The 22951-nt window shown below is 43.1% G+C and overlaps 1 protein-coding gene across 2 annotated transcripts in view; it reads left to right on the top strand.

The window, feature by feature from the left end:
* Nucleotides 1-22951, top strand: part of NLN (neurolysin) — a 226441-nt gene that overhangs the window by 168979 nt on the left and 34511 nt on the right. For both annotated transcript variants that reach the window (XM_029576052.1, XM_029576061.1), the window contains one exon: nt 11487-11615. In XM_029576052.1, the coding sequence (XP_029431912.1) occupies nt 11487-11615 (129 nt within the window). The remainder of the gene's footprint in view (nt 1-11486; nt 11616-22951) is intronic.

The following is a 22951-nucleotide window of genomic DNA, read 5'->3' as shown; positions in this document are numbered from 1 at the left end:
AAAGCTCTTTTTCACTCAACGCACAGTTAAGCTCTGGAATTTGTTGCCAGAGGATGTGGTTAGTGCAGTTATTGTAGCTGGGTTCAAAAAAGGTTTGGATAAGTTCTTGGAGGAGAGGTCAATTAACTGCTATTAATCAAGTTTACTTAGGGAATAGCCACTGCTATTAATTGCATCAGTAGCATGGGATCTTCTTGGTGTTTGGGTAATTGCCAGGTTCTTGTGGCCTGGTTTGGCCTCTGTTGGAAACAGGATGCTGGGCTTGATGGACCCTTGGTCTGACCCAGCATGGCAATTTCTTATGTTCTTATGTACATAAACTATTATTTAAAAAATGCTCTTAACATAGTTCCCCAAAGGCTTGCTGGAACAACCAAGTTTTTAATGCCTTTTTAAAAGTTTTAAAATCAGCCAAGACTCTGAGGCATTCTGGCATTGTATTCCAAATTATTGGGCCAGCCACAGATACTGCACGATTTCTGATTTCACCCAGGTATGCTTGAGGCACTAAGAGGCCTTTGTATGATGATCTTAATGTCTGTTAGGGAGTATAGACATGTAACACTCTCTCCAACCACAGGGCATCACTTTATATTGAATTTGGAATTGAACAGGCAACCAGTGCAGAAATGATAAGTGAGAGAAATATGATCATACTTTGTGGTCCCAATTAACACCCTAGCAGCAGAGTTCGGAAGTAGCTAAAGAGATCTAAGAGTACTTTCGGGCAAACTGAGCAAAAAAGAATTACAATAATCTATTCCAGAAAATAAGAGATTCTGAAGAACTCTTCTAAAGTCCTCTGGTTCCAACAATAGCTTTAGATTCTTAGCATTTGTAATTTATAATATCCAGTCTAAATTACATTTTGAATGTGTATCTTCATGTTTGTTTGTTTATTTATTTATTTTGAATTCATATATACCGACGATCCTGTATAGAATACAGATCACACCGGTTTACATTGAAACAGAACAGTCGCTTGGGAGCGATACAAGGAACATTTAAAACAAGGAACATTTAAAACAAGTAGAATAAAAAACTTCGGTACAGATTAAAATTGGGGTACAATCCAGTAAAAAACAGAGAAACTGGGATGCAGTTAAATACTAGGTGGAGGACTCACAACTTTGGTTAAGGGAGGAACAATGGGATACAAAATGAGATCTGGTGAGATACAGGATATAGGTTATGACATAAATGGTTAAATACTGGTAACATATAACAGGTTACTTGATCAGGTAAGATAATGCCTTAAATCAGCAGGTCTGGGACGCAGAGAGGGGATAGACTGTAAGGGGAGAGGCTAGACATGTAGGGGCAGATGAAATGAGAGGTTTGAACGAGGGTCCCAGCTAAGATCTGGGAGGACTAGTTCGAAAGGAGCGGCTTCAGGGAGTGCTTATCATGTTAAGGTGTTCAGCAGTACTCCCAATCATGTATATATGAAGCAAAAACAATGTTGTGCCCATTGAATTCAAATTAGGGTAATTGATCCACAATAGATTAGTCCAGTAAAATTATCTCAACTTTTGACATATTTAGTGATAATCTGTTGTGGAATAGCCATCTTTGGATAGTTGAAAAATAAATTTCCAGATGTTTGAAAGTACCAGTAATTGAATAACTGACCTGGATAAAAATCTGTATGTTGTAGGCACATATACGAAAATTCACCCCTAGCCCACCTAGTAACTTGCACAAAGGGGCCAAATAAATATTGAACAATGAAGCTGACAGAGATGATCCCTGCGGAACACCCATTTTGTTTTGCACCCATTTTGAAGTATTATTACCAATCTGTATTTTTTTTGTGTGTACTACCCATTAAGAATGAATTGAATCATTTCAAGACTTGCCCAGCGATACCAAATTCCTCCAGTCATATGGCTAAGATTTTATGATTCCCAGTATTGAACATGGTCGATATATCCAGAAGTACCAGAAATAACTTTGGCTGCTATCAAATCCACACCAGATAGTATCTGTTATAGAAAGGAGTAATATTTTTGTACTGTGGTTTTTTTTCTGATTTCAGCTTATCCTCTAAATTATCAGTTAACTGTTTATTTACTGCCTTTTTTACAACTTTAGCCAAGAATGGTAAGGAGGGTATCAGATAGCTTGCTACACTAGAATGATTTTTAAGCATTGTTTGGATTGAAGCTCCATGATTAGTGGAGTGAGCATCATAAAACTTTTTAAATAAATTTAATCTGAAACACACCTTCACTTAATGACAAGTTTACAATCTTACCGGGTCATTCATGAAGCCACATTAGAGCATTATGGCGCTTTAAACAGGGTCTATCATGCGATAAAACGGTACTAACGCTGATGCTTATCACAACGTGTGTTAGCATTTAAATATGATAATGAGTATGCAAAATCAATAAAAGTATGCAAATAAGGGACATCTACCACATTGGGTAATAAAATATCGCATACTAACACTGGATTTAACGTGGGAAATAACTTTTTTATTTGTGGTAGAGTTTCAAAAATCTTTCTATCACACATAATGGCAATTATCGCTGGATAGCGGCAATTATCGCTGGATAGCAGCAATTATCTTGTGCAATAAAATGAGGCCTTCTCTGTGACACATCTACACCACCCTAGTGAGCCAATAAAAACACCTTTTCTTGTCTGCCCTGCTTCCTAAAACCAGAATGATAGATGGAAGTGTACTTGTAGTGGGACACTGGATACTTTAGGATGCTCAACAACAACAACAGGGCAGAGAGGTTCAAATGCCTCTTCAGGTAGTACCCACACCGGAGAGAGAACTGCAAGTCCTGCTGGTGGAGCGGGATGGCCCACATCAGGGATTGCTATGCAAGAGGACACGCAGGCAGTACAGGGAGCGCATCTTTCGTCCCTACCCCACTTTGCTGGGGGCTGCTGGAGGACCACGTGGTTAAGAGGTATCGCCTGAGCTCTCAGGCTATCATGGATTTATATCAAGAACTCAGAGGAGAACTGGATCCGGTCAGAGAAAGGCCCCCACGCTATACCAGGCCTCACCAAACTTTTGTCCACCCTGCATTTTATGGCATCTGGCTCATTCCAAACAATAGTTTGGGGCATATCACAGTGGGAAACCTCTTTTTCCCGCTGTCTGGGCCAGGTTATAAGAGCTGTACACCGCTGCGTTCATCATTACATACAATTCCCTTGCGAAAAGCAGGACTTGCTAGACTTGAAAAGAGGTTTCTTTGCCCTAGCGAGCTTTCCGCATATTCTGGGAGCTATAGACAGCACTCACATCATCCCATTCTGTTGCAGAGAGATCTGCAGCCAAAAGCTCTTCCAGTCCATCAATGTGCAAGTGGTCTGTGATGCTCGATTGCATATCCTTGATGTAGTGACCAGGTTCCTGGGATCTGCACATGATTATTTCATACTTAGCCAATCTGGACTGTTGAAAGAATTTGAAAACAGCCCCTGTGGTGATGGTTGGGTATTTGGTAAGAGCTCTGTGCTGCTTTCTGTCATTTCTCTTGAGTTATGTGTTAACAGCAAGTGACTGTCACATGGGGGCCTGTCAGATATCTGAATGCATCAGTTATATCGGAACTGTCTTGCTCATGTATTTAAAGAAGCAAGAGTGGCAGGGCACAAGTTCTTCTTTCCATACTGTTCAGGCCTGCTAATGTATCTTGTGTATCTTGTGCATACATTAGCAAAATTAAAGCTAAAAGAACAGCATTCAAGAAATATAAAGGATCCCAAAGGGAGGAGCACAAAGAAGAATATTTGTATCAACTGAGGGAGACAAAGAAATTAATCAAGTTGGCAAAGAGTCAAGCGGAAGAGAGGATTGCCAAGGAGATAAAAAATGGTGACAAAACATTTTTCAGATACATCAGCGAAAAGAGAAAGGTCCAAAGTGGTATAGTGAAATTGAAAGGTGGTAATGATCAATGTGTAGAGAGAGACGAAGAAATGGCAGAAATATTAAACGAATACTTCAGCTCTGTGTTCACTAAAGAAGACCCTGGAGAAGGACCATCTCTAAACAACAAGAAACTGGAGGGAAGGGGAATAGATGAAAATCCTTTTACAGTAGAAAATGTGTGGGAAGAACTAAAGAACCTGAAAGTGGACAAAGCCATGGGGCCTGATGGGATTCATCCAAGGATATTGAGGGAGCTCAGAGATGTTCTGGCGGGTCCGCTGTGTGACCTGTTCAATAGATCCCTAGAAACGGGAGTGGTGCCGAATGATTGGAGAAGAGCAGTGGTGGTCCCGCTTCACAAGAGTGGGAACAGGGAAGAGGCAGGCAACTACAGACCGGTTAGCCTCACTTCGGTGGTGGGAAAAGTAATGGAGTCACTGCTGAAAGAGAGAATAGTCAACTATCTACAGTCTGGAGAATTGATGGACCAGAGGCAGCATGGATTCACCAGGGGAAGATCCTGTCAGACAAATTTGATTGACTTTTTTGACGGGGTAACCAAGGAATTGGATCAAGGAAGAGCACTAGATGTCATCTACTTGGATTTCAGCAAAGCTTTTGATACGGTTCCGCACAGGAGACTGGTGAATAAAACGAGAAGCTTGGGAGTGAGTGCCGATGTGGTGACCTGGATTGCAAATTGGTTGACGGACAGAAAACAATGTGTGATGGTAAATGGAGCCTTCTCTGAAGAGAGAGCGGTTTTAAGTGGTGTGCCGCAAGGATCGGTGTTGGGACCAGTCCTGTTCAATATCTTTGTGAGCGACATTGCGGACGGGATAGAAGGTAAGGTTTGTCTTTTTGCGGATGACACTAAGATCTGCAACAGAGTGGACACGCCGGAAGGAGTGGAGAGAATGAGACGGGATCTAAGGAAACTGGAAGAGTGGTCTAAGATATGGCAGCTGAGATTCAATGCCAAGAAGTGCAAAGTCATGCATATGGGGAGTGGAAATCCGAATGAACTGTACTCGATGGGGGGGGAAAGGCTGATGTGCACGGAGCAGGAGAGGGACCTTGGGGTGATAGTGTCTAATGATGTGAAGACAGCGAAACAATGCGACAAGGCGATAGCAAAAGCTAGAAGAATGCTGGGCTGCATAGAGAGAGGAATATCAAGTAAGAAAAGGGAAGTGATTATTCCCTTGTACAGGTCCTTGGTGAGGCCTCACCTGGAGTACTGTGTTCAGTTCTGGAGACCGTATCTACAAAAAGACAAAGACAAGATGGAAGCGGTACAGAGAAGGGCGACCAGGAAGGTGGAGGATCTTCATAGGATGACGTACGAGGAGAGATTGAAGTATCTAAATATGTACACCCTGGAGGAGAGGAGGAGCAGAGGTGATATGATACAGACTTTCAGATACTTGAAAGGTTTTAATGATCCAAAAACAACGACAAACCTCTTCCGTAGGAAAATAATCAGCAGAACCAGGGGTCACGATTTGAGGCTCCAGGGAGGAAGATTCAGAACCAATGTCAGGAAGTATTTCTTCACGGAGAGGGTGGTGGATGCCTGGAATGCCCTTCCGGAGGAAGTGGTGAAGACCAGAACTGTGAAAGACTTCAAAGGGGCGTGGGATAAACACTGCGGATCCATAAAGTCAAGAGGCCGCCAATGAAGAGTGGGTGACTCGCCAGAATGATGGCTATTGACACAATACCCTTATTAAATAAACATACACATGCTTACTGTGACTCCTACATCGCTCTAAGCTTCAACAGCAAGAGGTAATGGAAAAAAGGATTTGCACTCATAAAGAGGGGAGTAGCTGGCTTGTTACGGCGGTTACTACCCCAAACCAAATATGCCTGATACTTCACTTTCAATGCATATACAGCATAGCTCTCTGCTTCAATGACAGGGGAGAAGAATAACTGATACTTCACACATCCAGCAGAGCTCTCTGCTACAACGGCAAAGGAGAAGAAAAAGGGTTCGCACTCAAAACGCGGGGAGTAGCTGGCTTGTTACGGCGGTTACTACCCCAAACCAAATGTGCCTGATACTTCACTTTCCATGCATATCCAGCATGGTTCTCTGCTGCATCGGCATGGGAGAAAGACTGATACATCACGCATTTCCAGCATAGCTCTCTGCTTCAACGGCAGGGGGAAAAAAAAAAAAAAACAAAAACAAAAAACTGATGCTTCACGCATATCCTGCATAGCTTCAACGACAGGGGTGAAGAAAAAAAAAAGGATTCGCAATCACAAAGCGAGGAGTAGCTGGCTTGTTACGGCGGTTACTACCCCAACCAAATGTGCCTGATACTTCACTTTCAAGGCATATCCAGCATGGCTCTCTGCTTCTACAGCAGGGGAGAAGAAAATAAAAACCAACAAGAGCTGTACAACATAGTCTAGGTAAAACAAATAAGCATGGGTGTAGCTTGCTTATCGCAGCGGTTACTGCTCCTACTACCCCTAACTAATCAAGCTAGATATTTCACTTGCATGCAGCTCCATCACTGCTCTCTACATTAATGGTGGGGGTGGAAGGGGAATAGAACAAGGAGCTAAGAGTAACAGATAAGAATGAGAGAAAAAATGTGTGAGGCTTGCTGGGCAGACTGGATGGGCCATTCGGTCTTCTTCTGCCGTCATTTCTATGTTTCTATGTTTCTATGTTTCATAGAATACAGATTCCAGTAAGGACACTGTGTCCCAAGCACTACAGTGTTTCTATCTGCCAGAAGGCCTATAAAAACAAATGGCTGTAAAAATCCTCTGTTATTATAGAACCAACAAATATTGTTCCTCTGTCTTGTAGCTTTTGGAAATGTCACTTGTGAACCAAACCTTGTTAGGGTTTATAGCTAAATCAGCTGCCTGAAACCAACAAAAGCGTTCATCTAGCGATGCCCATATCGGTATGCAGTCTGCAGCATTTGTGCTCTGGCAGCCAGGATGTCAGGCAGTGTTTTGCCACTTACAACACTTCCTCCCTTTACCATCAAAGGGGTACATAGGTTCAAGCTAAGCTTGGGGATCTACACCATGTGCATTTAGGGCCGATACTCACCACTGTGTGATCTCTCACTAAAGTGATTCTATGGAACACATACTGCAGAACGGGCAGGGACATGAACAGTCATACCACAATGTTGATGCCTTTCTGCAATGACGTGTGGTAGCTGTCATGAACTTCTGCGTAGTTATAGGAGTGGCATCATCTGTTAGAGAATTTTTTTTGTCACCTGTAAACCTTGTGTAACAACCCTACATGCAGGTCTAATTCATGAAGATCAGACACGGCATAACAAAGTTCTATAGTGGACATGTTGGGTAACTGTTAACACATAGCCTTTCCACGCTCGTGTCAAGCTATAGCTTAGCTTCTGCTGCATTATAGGATGCAATGGGTTGGCAGTCAGAAACAATGTTACAGAGTTGTGAGTGGCACAGTCATTATCTCTTTGCCACAGGAGATTCGTGATATGGCTGCAGGACCTTGCTTTTAAAACCTGTCACTGTTCCCATCATACCAGCAGAGAGGAGGTACAACGAGGCTTATGTTCCATTCGCTGTGTCATAGAGCGCACCTTTGTAGTTTTTAAAAAGTTACTTTCACTGTTTAGACTAAACAGGAAGAGCAGAGCTCTAATATATGGCCCAGACAGAGTAGCAGAGATAATGCGTGTCTGCTGTGTATTTCATAATCTTGCTCAACACTATGGCATTCCAGTTGACCTTGTTCCAGATCTATCTGAGGATCCAGGTGTTGCGCCGTCGGTCTCAGACGGCTTCGACCTTTGTGCCTCACCTTTCTGCCTTCTCTCTCCTCAAGCCTTGGGAAGTTGGCTGCCCACCGCGTCTTCATGCCGCTCTCCCCAGCATCCCTGGATCGGCGACGGTGTTCACCATGTTTTTCCTAAGGGCCACCCACGTCTTTATCCACGTCATGACGGGAACCTCGGGGGCATCCCCTCCGAGTGACGTCAGCACTTCCTGGTATTTAGCCTGCCCTTCGTTGCTAACAAACTGAGCAAGGATTGGAATGCTCCGATCTAAGCTGCTCTGCCGCTTCCCAGCAGCCGTTGGAAGCTCTCTCTCTGCCCTTCGGGGTAATTCATCGCTAACCTGGGTACCTGCTCCTTGGGGGCCCTTCTTCTCTCTTTCAGGTACCTGTCTGGGGAACTGGGTACTCACTCCTCGAGGGCCTGCATTCCCTAACCTGGTGCCTGCATTCCCTAACCTGGTGCCTGCATCTGATCTGCTTCTGCCTGCCAGGATCTTCATCAATACAGCTAACTACTCAGTGAGTAATAACTCTCTCAGTCTGTCTCACCTTCAGCTTCAGCACTTGGAGTCTACATCCAGGTCCTGCCTCAATCCCCTCAAAAATGAATGCTTTGTTTCACAATCCAGACTGCTAGGCAACTTCCCCGCCAACAGAGGTCCTCAGGGAGCCACCCTTTCTTCTGTACTAGCCATCTCCTTGATGCTCCTGTGACACAGCAGGGCCAGCCCCAATTAGCCCTGCCTCTGCTACCCTGCACTGCCTTTCATCTAAAGTGTGAGACTGAACTCCTCTGCCGAGGACCCCTGGACTACTTCTACTGGGTTACCTTCACTGCTGTCCACCCCGGGCAGTGCCATCAAGCTGTATAACAAATACAAATTCTCTGTGTCTGTGTGTGTAGAGTCTAGCCTAGTACTGAGGTTCCTCACGGGGCTCCTCCCCGTGGGAGTGGCCATCGCTGCAGTACCCAAGAATCCACTTCAACACCTCAAAACAATAACACCAGGAAGTCCCCCTGCACATCCCAGGGAGCGCACACAGGCTGGCAGCCAGCTTCGGCAAACTGTTATACAATGCTACTTTGCCTGTTAGTCATCATCTATTTCCTACCATTGCATGGAGGACAGCACAGATGAGTGGGTCATGCTTCTCACATGTGCATATTTTTTTTGTGAACATTTCTCTGTCAGGGTCAGTGTATAACAGAAATCACCTAGACCTAGTTTGGCAACATCATGAAAGTATGTTATTAGTTGCTGTATAGGCCATAGTTTATTTTGTTTGGACAATGAGAGCACCCATTTGTGCCATAACAAAAGTTTCTGCTCATTGATCCAAAGGCTAAGCATTGAAGGAAGCAGGTAGCCATAGAGACAGAGTAGCCTGTAGCCTGTGCAACTCTAGGCTATGCATATAGTCCTGCATTCTATTGTACAGAGAAAATCTGCGGAGTTGTTTGGGTCTGATTCCGGCATCTGTTGCTCTCCTTTTACTGTGGGAGGCCATGCTTAAAAGACAATGGCTCTGGACTGCAGGGGGGACAGACTGTCATCATCTTCCAAACAGAGGTGCACGCTTATAGGTGTATACGGGGTTGAGTCCCGTTGTTTTCCATGTGGCTGCCATACAGGAGAAGGAAAAGGTCATGTTGTAACATAACATGTGGCCAGCATAACATAGTGGCACTCCTATAGGATGTGGCTTCTGTGGTGATTGTGCAAGTTTGTCTTTGTGGATAGAGGTGCAAAGGCAGGTGTGCTGCGCTGTTCTGCTGTTCATTAGCTCTGTGTATAGCAGTAATGCAAGAGAAGGTGTCAGCTGATGATCTCATGAGCCAACAACATGCTTCTTTCTCAGGTTTGCCATAGTAATGAATACCTAGCCTAAAAGCTCAATCAGGTATTATGTGGAAGGAATGATGTCCTCTGCACAATCATTGATTTTGTCTTTGCATACAAGCATTTTTGGCTGCCAAGGCCTGGAGGTGGCCATGTGTTTTTCAAGGAAGAATCTGTTAGTATATATGCTTCCATTAGATATCTGTCAGGATGCCTGATTTAGAAAATCTTCAAAGAATAGTCATGACTCTGACTACCTAATTTGTAGGTAGGGATAAGCTTAGCCCAGACTTCATTGATGCTTCATGATGAACAGGGCAGGAGAGGAAAGAAATAGCTTCAGTAAGATACCAAAGGTCAGGAGTGAGTTTGTAAAGAACTGTTTGATAATGTGTGTGGGTGTGTGATTGGGGGGGGGGGGGGGGTGTATTTCACGGTGACTTACTCTTTAGCATTCCTCTGTATAAACTATAATGTGTACAGTGTGTGCACTGAATTAGCACACATGGCATTTATACACAAGTGAGGAGTGCTTCTGCTCTTTATGATGGAAGCAACAGGTATGGTCATTTGAGGCCTGGATAAAAAGCCATCAGACATTGTCACTTTAGATTCCACCATGGACTGACCCTGTTAAATCAGCCTGGGGGGTGGGGGAGAACATTTGTAACGTAACAGCTCTGACATCTTGTGCCACTTTTCCCACTGAATATGAAATAGTCTTTACATAGGGGCTGTTATAGCCACATCTTGATAACTCCCACAATGTAGGTTGTGAACTATGTAAGAGAGGCAGAGATCTACATACTTAGGAGGCAGGTTGGCAGCTGAGTGTATAATGTTGTGGTCTGGCAGGTTATCAGTTGCTTTAAGAATATAAGAAATTGCCATGCTAGGTCAGACCAGGGGTCCATCAAGCCCAGCATCCTGTTTCCAACAGTGGCCAATCCAGGCTACAAGAACCTGGCAAGTACCCAAAAACTAAGAAGATCCCGTGCTACTGATGCCAGTAATAGCAAACACTCAGGTCGATTCGCGTTTTCCATACAATTCCACGTATGGAAAACGCGCGTCCAACCCCCCTGAAACGAATAGCGCCCTCAAAATGCAAATGCATGTTGATGAGCATATTAGTTAGTACCGCGCAATACAGAAAGTAAAATGTGCAGCCAAGCCGCACATTTTACTCTCAGAAATTAACGCCCTCCCAAAGGCAGGCGTTAATTTCGGCCGGCACCAGGAAAGTGTACAGAAAAGCAGAAAAAACAAACAGAAAAAACAAAAAGAAAAAAAAATCTTAAAAAGAAAAAATAAATCTGCCCATGGGTTGGAAAACGGATGCTCAATTTTGTCGGCGTCCATTTTCCAAACCCGTGGCTGTCAGCGGGTTTGACAACCGACGCCGGCAAAATTAAGCGCTGGCTGTCAAACCCGCTGACAGCCGCCGCTTCTGCCAATAAGGAGGTACTAGGGACATGCTAATGTCCCTAGTGCCTCCTTTTTATCGCGGGCTCTGATTTGCATAGAGAATCATGCGCCCAGGAGAGTGATCTGGGTGCGCGTTGGAAGAGTGGGCGCTCGCCTCGGAGCGCCAGCTCTCCCGCACATTTTACTGAATCGGCCCGACTAAGAAGATCCCATGCTACTGATGCCAGTAATAGCAGAGGCCATTCCCTAAGTCAACTTGATTAATAGCAATTAATGGACTTTGAAATTCCAACTAGTCTTAATCTCTTGCTCTGATATATTCTTTGATTGTCCCTTCCTTTCTCTGTTTTTTATCTCCTGTTTCTTCCTTTCTTTTTTTTCTTCTTCTTGGCTTTGTCTTTGTCCTTTAGCTTCTTCAGAATCAGCTGTAACTACTAGTGATTGACCTGTCCAGTGGGGATTATTTCTAATTCATTCCCCAGCTGGTTTTAAAATAACTGTTCTTAATTGCCAGGTCTTCTGACTCTTCGCCAAATTGTTTTGAGTAAGGTTGACCAGTCTTTTCATACCAAACTGTGTGTTGACAGCGCTGAGGAGTTTGCCAAGCACTGTGAAGAGATTCTAGGAATTTCTCCAACCCCAGGTATGTGAATATTTTTGCTTTTCAAGACAATTACTTGAAGAATTGTGTATAAAAAAAAAACCTCTTGGAAATGTGGATTCAGAAATAAATATTTATACAAGATGCATAGCACATAATACTAAAAATGTTGTTTGTTCAGCAAAATTTAGTAGTTTAAAATAGGATTAAGGAGATTAGTAGTCTTTTTATTTTATTTAAAAAATTCCATTGACATTAACGAAAATTCTTTAATTAGAAAACTCCAATACCACAATGATGACAATGGAAATGTTTTTCTTCCCACAAAATGCAGGCAAATTTCTGTGAAATTTGCTAAGCGTATAAGAGAGCTTTGAGCAGAGTCTAGAGAGGGAGAGAAGTGATAGACAATAAGAAATATAAAGCAGTATAAAATCCAGAATCAGAAAAGATTGTTAACAGAATCAGAAGATAGGGAGAGCAAAGTAAGGAGATGGGATGATTTAGATTAGGGGAATGTCCCTCCCTTGGCTTCTGTCCTTCTCCCTATCACATTCTTTCTTCCCCTCCCCCGGTTCATGCTCTCACATTTCCTCCCCCATTCCTGGTCTGCTCTCTGTCCCACTTCTTTCCAGTCCCATGCATCCTTTTTCACATATGTTTATCCAGCACTATATCATTTATCTCTCTCTCTCTCTCTGAAACACACACACAGACCAAGCTCCAGTTACCTCACACACACATACACACTTTCTTCCGCCCCCCCCCCCCCCCCCAGGCAATGATCTTCTCTCTCACCTTGCTCAGCTAATTCCATATCTCACATTCACACAACTGAAAACCCTTCTCAGCTGATCATCCCCTCCTCTTTCCCTCTAAACCTCCCTTTTGCCCATCACCACCAAATGGAGTCATCAAGAAGAGGTCAGTGATGATGCCTAAGGCCATGTCCTTCTGTCAGGGGCTGCAGTCTTGCTTGGAAAATCATAGTGCTGCACAATTCAAAATATGACACTCTACTTCCTTGCAGCAAAAGAGAACACTGCCCATGGCACCACTACTGCCCTTTCCCCTTCCTATTCCTGGCTTTGAAGGGTGGGGACAAGAGGGGAAATCAGGCATTGGCAGGGAGAAGAGGAGGTTGGAACAGAGAGAAGGTCCAGGTTCCCACAATTTAGAGGCAAGGGCCAAATTTTGCAGCACAACAGACTCATAACAGACTACGGGCTCTGCCTATTGATGATGCATTCATGTATAAGAAGTTTCTGCATTGATGTTTTTCTGTGCCTAAAATATGTATGCCTTCCCAGCTCTGCACAGAGTGACTTAATCACCTGCAAGGTACCATGAGAGTTTGAGTCTCTTGCAAACTGAAATGGCCACTCTTTTTTCTTTATTTTATTGCCCTATAGAAAACAAAGAGGCATCAGCAAATTATCATAGTTCCTAAGACACCTAAAATGAAGGGAAATATTTTTTCTTCAATCCTTTTTAGTCTGAGAGATCTTCCCCTTAAACATAAAAGAGAAATTTTGGTCAGTATCCATGCACTTTAAAAAGGAGACTCATACTGAAACAAAACTAGAATGTAAGTTTCATTTCTTCAATGGCTATATAAGTCAGAGAAGAAACAAAATGGGAACTTTATTTACCACCAGCCTTTGTGAACTGAAAGAGGAGGCAGAGCAACAGCACTGAGGCACCCTTGGAACACTGTTGGAGTTGGGGAAGCATAAAGTTTGCATCAATATCAGAATCACCATAGCACACAGTTGAAGATTATAAGTTGAGGAGGGGATATGTAAGTCTTAATACCTCATTATATCTAATACAATTATTGCCCAGTCTCCAGCCTCCCCTTCTTATCCATGGCGGTGCAAAAAGTAGTTTACCTCCAACTTTTAGATTTTCTAGAGGAGTAAAATATTCTACATTAATACTAATCCAAGTTCAGGAAAGATCATGGAACAGAATTGGTTCTGTTGGCCATCACAAACAGTATCCACGTACATGCAGATCAAGGTGATGACTCCCTCATTGTCCTATTTGATCTCTTGGCTTCCTTCGATATGGTTGTTCAATATCTCCTGAGTCAGCACTTCCAGGACATCGTCATCAATGGCATTGCCCTAAAGTGGTTTGAATCATTCCTTGCCAACAGAGCACAATCGTTTACATGGGTCAACAAACCATGCTGCCCTAGAAAGCTCACCTGTGGAGTGCCTCAGGGCTCTTATAACATACGAAATTTGCCATACTGGGGGAGACCAAGGGTCTATCAAGCCCAGCAACCTGTTTCCAACCATGGCCAATCCAGGTTACAAGTACTTGGCAAGTACCCAAATCATTAAATAGATCCCATGCTACTAATGCCAATAATAGCAGTGGCTATTCCCTAGGTCAACTTGATTAATAGCAGTTAATGGATTTCTCCTCAAAGAACTTATCCAACCCTTTTTTAAATCCAACTATACTAACTGCCCTAACCAGATCCTCTGGCAACAAATTCCAGAGCTTAACTGTGCATTGAGTGAAAAAGAATTTTCTCTGATTAATTTTAAATGTGCTACTTGCTAACTTCATGGCGTGCCCCCTAGTCCTTCTATTATCCAAAAAAGTAAATAACCAGTTCACATTTACCTGTTCTAGGCCTCTTATGATTTTATAGACCTCTATTATTATCCCACCTCATCTGTCTCTTCTCCAAGCCCCTTTCCTCATAGGGGGAACTATTCCATCTCCTTTAACATTTGGATTGCCCTTCTCTGTACCTTCTCTAGTGCAACTATACCTTTTTTTGAGATGCAGCGACCAGAATTGTATAAAGTACTCAAGGTGTGGTCTCACCATGAAGTAATATAGAGGCATTAAGACATTTTCCATTTTATTCACCATTCCCTTCCTCATAATTCCTAACATTCTGTTTGCTTTTTTTGACTGCCTCAGCACACTGAGCCGACAATTTCAAAGTATTATCCACTAAGACACCTAGGTCTTTTTCCTGGGTGGTAGCACCTAATATAGAACCTAACATTGTAATACAGCATGGGTTATTTTTCCCTTTATGCATCACCTTGTACTTGTCCATATTAAATTTCATCTGCCATTGAGATGCCCAGTCTTCCAGTCTCGCAAGGTCCTCCTGCAATTTATCACAGTCCACTTGTGATTTAACTACTCCGAATAATTTTGTATCATCTGCAAATTTAAGTACCTCACTCATCATATTGCTTTTCAGATCTTTTAAAAATATATTGAAAAGCACCGGTCCAAATACAGATTCCTGAGGCACTCCACTGTTTACCTTTTTCCACTGACCATTTAATCCAGCTCTCCATTTCCTGTCTTTTAACTAGTTGTAATCCATGAAAGGTCATTACCTCCTATCCCCTGACTTTTTTTTTTCAATTTATTTTATTGGGGTATCAAGCAAAATACAATATAACAACAGTTGGATACAAAAAAAAGACAATGCAAGACCCCCAATCCCATGACTTTTTAGTTTTCTTAGAAGCCTCTCATGAGTGACTTTGTCAGACGCCTTCTGAAAATCCAAATACACTACATCTACCGGTTTATCTTTATCCACATATTTATTAACTTGTTTATTAACATTATCAGTCCTCTCCCCAATACTGTTCAACATGTACATGCATCCTATCTGTGACCTCCTCCAGTCTTTCAATACCGAGTGCCACCTGTTTGCAGATGACATCCAACTTTGCATCAAAATGGAATCCGACCAAACTTCATCCATTACCAATCTCAATAACTATCTCACAGAGGTAGCCCAATGGCTTTGCAAACACAGACTCAGATTAAACCCATCTAAATTGGACCTCCTTTGGCTCTGCTGCCAAGGTCAATCCCTACAACCATTTCCCTCACTAGCAGGTACTGCCTTACATTCTAAGGAGTCAGTACGAGGTCTAGTGGTTCAACTCAACCAAACTCTCACAATGGAACCCCACATTTCAAAAGTATTAAGGTTCTTCTTCATGTATTTGCATCAGATCTGCCAATTACATAATATCCTTGATAAATACAATCCTGCTACTGTAATTCATGCATTAATCACCAGCCTAATCAATTACTGCAATTACGATATCTCACAATGCATTTTGAAGTGTCTCCAGCTTCTACAAAATACTGCTGCAAGAATTTTGGTAGGCGCAAAAGCAATGATCATATCAAGTCTATTCTACATTAACTGGCTCCCAGTAGAAAGCAGAAAAAATTTAAAATTCTCTTCTTTGTCTTCAGATGTTTGAGTAAACAGGCCCATAAATACTTCTGTCAACTTTTCTCTCCTTACACATCCTCAAGGGAACTCCAGTCCACAAAAAAATCTCTTCTTTACTCTCTTCTCGGGACTGATGCCAGATTGTCCTGCACAACACTCCATGCTTTCAGCTGTTACGCATCAAAAATTTAGAACACAGTACATTAGCCCTGTTCCTGGAGCCATACTATCTTAAGTTCAGAAAAAAAGTGAAAACATACCTTTTCATCCAGGCTTTCCCCTAAGGCCCACATATTTGATTCAACTTCTTAAACCCTCAACCAGAAGACTGTATTATACACAACTAGGTCTTGAACTATTCACAAATGGGGTTGCCTATGCTGGATCCCAATGCTAAATTAAATGCAGATTCTGATTTGACTTTTAGCTGTTCTGATGCGCCTGTTCATTTGAATTTATTTGTAATTCGCCTTGAGACCAACTTTGGGAAAAGGCAAAATATCAAATGTTCATAAATAAATAAATTGCAGACTTCCATTTATCTTCTGCCTACAGTCTTACCATAAACTATTGCTCAAGGCAAATTAAATTATGAATCTGAAGTTTTTTTTTGTTGTTTTTTTTTAACATCTTTATTTTAGTTTTACAACTTTTCATACATTGAAGCAGCAATATTTTGAAATTATATTTTACACTGCGTAATCATGCCCTTCCCCCCCTTCCCCCACCCCCTCCCCAGTCCCCTCCCCCAAATACCCTTTTGCCTTGTTAGGAAATGTCCATCTCAGTATTTGTCCATAACATTTTCCTCTGATATAGTCTTAACTAAGGTCGAGAAGTTTGCTTGTGGCTTTTGCATTAAGTGACATCAAATATGCATGCCAAATCCTCAGGAACTCGTTATATTTGGCCGGAGAGTCTTTCCTCGCCGAAAGCTGTTCAAAGACTGCCATTTTGTGCATCTGGAGCTTCCAGTGCGTCAGATTGGGAGTGTCCTCCTTTAGCCAATAATCCAGTATTGATTTTTTTTGTAAGTAAGAAAGCTTTCTTCAGGAGCCTACGTTGACTCTCCATGGTGACATCCTGGACATCATGCATACACTCAAACAAACATAATTGTGATACATATATCACTATCCGTTAATTTGATCTTAATTGCCCATGCCTTAGAGATATACAAACGTCTAAGAAATTTAAATTGTATTTCCCGCATTAGCACATTATCTGACAGTTTCTTTACACCCTTCAGATTCAGTTTCAGAATTTTATCAGTGACCAAAAAGTCTGACTCCTTATTCCATTTAGCCGCTAGGACCTGGAGTTGCCCAGCCCCCGTAATCTTCAAACAGCCCTGTTCAGGGAGGCACAAGATACATGTTGCCCCTTGGAAGGGAAAAGAATTCCTTGAACTTTTGGGAATTAAGCACTCTGGACTTAAGAAAAAGATTGTTTTCTATGAAATGTCTTGTCTATAAGTAAGCATAAAACTCCTTGTGGGCAAGGTCATATTCCAGCCTCAAAGTCTCGAATGGGTATACTTCTCCTGTCTTCTCATTTATGAATTGGTGAAGGAATTCTAGCCCCTTTCCCGCCCATACCCAGAACACAGGATTTTCTATCCCCGGGGGAAATCTAAGGTGTCCAATTATAGAAACGAAGGGTAAGATCTCTCAGGCAACTCCCAGTCTATCGCACAGATCTTGCCACGCACATCTGAAGTATTTAATGATGGGATTCTGTTGGATCATTTTTGGCACATTATTCCCTGGCATATGCAACAGGTTCTGTATTCTAAAAGAACCATAATAGGCTTGTAAGAGGAAGGAGGGGGAGAAGGTTTCCGTGCCACATATCCAGTCCTGAATATGTCTCAAGAGACGCGCTAGATTATAAGCCTGGATATTTGGGCAATCCATGCTCCCTCCTCCCATGGAAGTTGTAATATTTTTAAGGATATGCACGCCCGCTTCCCTCTCCACAGGAACTGACTCAGTCTCCGCTCCAATTCCTTCACATGTTTCTTTTTGAGCCAGATTGGGAGCATCTGGAGTATATACAGCCATCTAGGAAACTCTGTCATCTTAAACAGCTGTATCCTACCTCCCAGTGATAGGGGCAGGTTCCGCCACATTTCTAGTCTCTCTTTGGTTTTTACCAACAGAGGCAGGATATTACTATTGTAGATATTATGAATATCTACGGGCATTTTGATACCTAGGTATTTCATGTCCTTCTCTATCCATTTCAACGGGAAGGAGTCTTGCCACTGCGTTCTAAGCTCCCCTGTGACATCTAACGCCTCCGACTTAACCAAATTAATTTTTAGCCCGGAGAAGAGTCTGAACTGTTCCTGATATCTCATGACCTCCGGCAGGCATCTCATGGGGTCAGTTAAGAAAACAAGAACGACATCTGCAAAGGCAGCTATTTTAAAGCCCTGCCCTATGGTCTCAAACCCCTTTATTTCTGGTACTTCCACAATCTTCCTTAGCAATGAGTCCAGAGATAAAATATACAACAAGGTGGATAACAGACAGCCCTGACGTGTGCCCCGTTTAAGTTTTAATGGTTGTGATAGGGTCCCATTAGCAAGAATACAAGAAGTGGGGTTTTGATACAGCAGTGAGATGTTTCTAATTATGTCTCTTCAAAGCCATATTTCCTGAGAATTGAAAATAGATATTTCCAAACAACTCTATCAAAAGCTTTTTCAGCGTCAAATCCTACCACCAAAGAGGGCACCCCTAGGGTTTTGCTCTGCAACATCGCTGTCCAAAGGCTAAGTATGTGTTTGCATGATGTCCTTCCCTTTACAAAACCGACTTGCTCATGAGCTTTCAGGAAGGGTAGAACCACTTGTAATCTGGTTGCTATAATTTTAGCGAACAGCTTTATGTCGAAATTAAGTAGGGAGATCGGTCTGTAAGAGGCCGCCAATAGGGGGTCCTTCCCACCTTTAGGGAGGACCATTATATATATACTAGTTTTGCTTCTTTGGGGAAAGATCCCTGATTTAAGGTCTCTCTGAAATAATCCTTAAGGGTTGCGCCAATATCCCTGCTCACAATTTTATAGTAATCCTCTTTAAACCCGTCGGGTCCTGGGGCTATGAGAGAAGAGCTGGCTTTTATGCCATATAAGATCTCTTGTACTGAGATTGGTCTATTTAACCACACTGATTGCTGCGCTGAGATCTGCGGGAGGGATAGCCCTGTGAAAAATTTCTGCTCTGCCTCATCCGCCTCCATTGTTTCAACATGATTATATAAATTTTCATAGAAAGACCAAAAAATGTGACATATAGTGGCTGCCAATGTCTGTCGTGTTCCTCCAGCATTTCTAAGCGCTTCAATAAATGTTTGCCCCCTCTGAGATTTTACTAAGGACGCCATTAATTTACCTGTCTTATTAACATATCGATATTGTTGGTGGGACATAAGAAGTTGCTGCTTCTGCGTTTTCTGATGTATATAGCTATTAAGGGAATATAAGGTCTCTCTGTATTTCTTTTTTGTGGCCTCAGACGGGGCATTGATCAGTTTTCTCTTGACCAGTCGCAATTCTCTTTCTAGTTCTATAATACGGTGGCTGAGCAATTTAGATTTTCTGATCATATACGCTGTGATGTCACCTCTCATGACAACTTTTCCGGCCTCCCAAAACAAAATGGGAGTCGATTGATGTTGGCTGTTGTTAGCTTGGTAATCATCCCATTTTTCTTTCAAATATGACTGAAAATCTCTATCCCCCACTAAGTGGGATGGAAATCTCCATCTATTTGGACCCCTCGTCAGCCCTCCCCAACATACCTTCACCCACACATATGAATGATTGGAGAATTCAGGTTGCCCAATCTCTGCCCTCTGCACCTGAGCCAAACACTGATTTGATATTAAGATATAGTCTATTCTAGACATTGTCAGGTGTGCCCGAGAGATATGGGTGAAATTGGCTTCTTCTGGGTGTAGGGTCCTCCATATATCGAGTAATTGCAAATGTTGGCATAAAAAGGGGATAACCTTATTCTTACCCATTGCGGGGATCGTCACTTGAGAGGATCTGTCCAGAGTGGGATCAACCACGCAGTTGAAATCCCACATCATTATCATAGGACCCTCTGCTTTTACAAGAAGTTCGTTCATTAAGGTTATGAAAAATGGATGGGAGTAGGTATTAGGAGCACATATACTGCGGATAGTGACTGGGCAGTCCTGAATTCTCCCCACCAGTATAATGTAACAGCCATATGGATCTTTCATTGTTGAACACCATTCCCACGCCAACTGCTTCCCTATCAGAATGGCACAGCCGAGGAAAAGTATACTTCCCCCACCCAGTCCTTTTTTAACTTATTATGCTCTTGATCGTTTAAATGAGTCTCCTGAATACACGCTATTTGCACTTTGTCTACAGATAGAGGTCAGAAGTTTGGTACTTTTTATTGGGGACCCAATACCTGCTACGTTCCACAAGAGAATTCTAAGCCCATCAGCCATATTTTATCCAGCAATGAAATTGTTGTGTCAACATATACCAGATATTATATGCTACTGTGTCCCTCCCTCCCCTCCCCCCCCCCCCCCCCCCAAGGCTAGGGGCTGAACACTATTCCCTTCACCGACCATTGGCTCTGATAGACCACTTCTCCCAAGGCTCTCAAATAATTGGACATATGATTTCCCTTTCCCATCCCCCCACCCATCCCTCTTCCCCCCTATCCCTCCCCTGGCCCCTTCTGATTGAACACCCCCACTCCACAGCACCTTGCCCCCAATATTTGGAGGCATGGAGACCTTTTGTATCCATTTCGGCTCCCCCACTGATATTGAAAATCTCTAACAACAATTATTGCAATATACTTTCTGTCCGTACCACTAATAAGTGTCCGCCGATTCTGGGCTCATGGCTTACAGGCCCCCACTCAGTGACACAATTACCCTTCTGCTATTCCTCCACGAGATGAGGCTCCAGCAGAATTCAACATCACTTGCCCCTTGTGTGTCCAGGAACTACTGGGCACTTGCAGCCGACTCAAACATGCGCCATGTGCCATTATATTCCATTCTTAGGCGTGCAGGATATTGTAGTGCGAACTTTATTTGCTTCTTAAAGAGACTGGCACAGATCTGCTTCAACGATACCGTGGCTGAAAAATCTTGAAAAATGAGAATCTTACAGTTTTCATGTTGTAGTGAGGAGCTTTTCCTGTATGCTTGAAGTATAGCCATTTTGTGAGAATAGTTCAAAAAGCGGGCTATCACTATTCTTGGCCTGGTGTTCCCCAGGATCCAGGCTCCCAAGCAATGCGCTCTTTCCACCAAACACTAGCCTCGAAGAGAGGAAAGGCCCAGTTCTTCCAGTAACCAGCCTTCCAGTAGTGCGTGAATATCGCGGTCTGCTAGAGCCTCTGGAAACCCCTCAAATTGGAGGTTGTTCATCCGAGACTGATTTTCCAAGTCCTCCATTTTAGCTTCCAGGGCCTGTCCAAGGCCTCCTGTTTCTGCTGCAGGGCTGAGGTATCCGTTTCAAGACCTGTTATTCTGGTTTGAGTCTCTTCGACTTGCTTTTTGATTTCTTGTAATGTTTTGTTGCCAGCGGTAATTTGTTGAGAGATGGCTTGAAATCACATGTCTAGGGCCAAGACTACCGCCCAAGTGACCTCCTCCACTAGTACGCCATTGCTTGAGCTGTTGCGTTGATTTGGGCTCAGCGGCCCATCGGCCATCTTGGGCTTTGCCCGGAATCTTCTTCTCCCTTTGCAGTTTGCTGGCCATCTCCCCACTCCCGTGCCAAAGCTCGTCAATGCTACATTGGGTAGCCACAGATGGGGATATGCGGGGCCCAGATTCATCAAGAAATGTGTCCGAAAACAGCAGTTATCGGTGGGGGAGTTGAGAGCAAGTTAGACACATGTCCTACTCGCTCATTGGATCACGTGGTATCCTCTGAAGTTATTTAAAGTTCTTTTTATTCATCTTATAAAATTTCTCACATTTCAGGCTTCTCCCTCTTGTATTTTGGTTGTATCCACATCCTAAAGAGCTAGTATACCACATTTGAACCATAGCATATTAAGTAGTATGAAAAGTTGTGGATGGATAAAACAGTCAGCAATACCATGATAGGTTAAATACCTTCCTACAAAGGCACATGATTAAAATCATGACGTGAGTGAGATAAAGTGGTAGTGAAAGCTAATAGATACATCAGATACATAAGGGAAGGTATCACAAAGAGGAAAACAGAGGTAATATTGCATGTGTATAAGTCACTTATCACATCTTCACTTATAGTACTGGTTTTAGCACAGGAAACAGTTCAAAGATAACATTTTCAGAACAGCAACATAACACTTGTGAAAGAATCCCCTCAAAAATGAATGCTTTGTTTCACGATCCAGGCTGCTAGGCAGCTTCCCCGCCAACAGAGGTCCTTAAGGAGCCACCCTTTCTTCTGTACTAGCCATCTCCTTGATTCCCCTATGACACAGCAGGGCCAGCCCCAATTAGCCCTGCCTTTCCCACAACTCATTGCATCTTCATTGAGTCACCTCAGCTTTTTGCATTGGCCCATCTTGCTTTGCTTTGCTTCTGCATGGCCCCTTTGGCTTTCTTGTTCTATCTTGTCCTGCAGCCTCCTCAGCTCCCTGCCTTGTTCTGAGGCCTCCTTGGCCTCCCTGCCTTATCCTGTAACCGCCTCAGCCTTTCTGCCTTGTCCTGTAGCCTCACCAGCCTTCCTGCTTTGTTCTGTGGCTTCCTTGCTCTGCTCTGTGTTTTGCTCTGCTTTCCCTTGTGATCTGCTTAGGCCTCCTTGTCTGCTTCTCCCTTGTCTGGTCTTATATTTATTTATTTAGGATTTTTATATACCGACATTCTCGATACAAATATCAAATCAGGTCGGTTAATGTGTCTTGCTTTGCTTTAGTCCGTTGTTAGCCTTGTCCTGTTTTCACTGCCCTGTCTGTCCTTGTCTTGTCCTCCCCAGTCTTCCGTGTAGCCCCTGGTTTCTGTGGTTCTTCAGTTCCAGCTATTGTCTCCTATTTCTGTCTTACCACGTGTTCCAAACCCTGTTTCTAGTCTCAGGCCTTGCCTCCTGTTCCAGCCTGTGTCTCCTATGCCAGTCCCCTGCTCCTGCC

Source organism: Rhinatrema bivittatum, chromosome 1 (assembly GCF_901001135.1).
Source record: "Rhinatrema bivittatum chromosome 1, aRhiBiv1.1, whole genome shotgun sequence".
Classification (NCBI taxonomy): Eukaryota; Metazoa; Chordata; class Amphibia; order Gymnophiona; family Rhinatrematidae; genus Rhinatrema; species Rhinatrema bivittatum.
The sequence above is the reverse complement of the archived record's forward strand: the minus strand, read 5'-3'. Positions and strand labels throughout refer to the sequence as shown.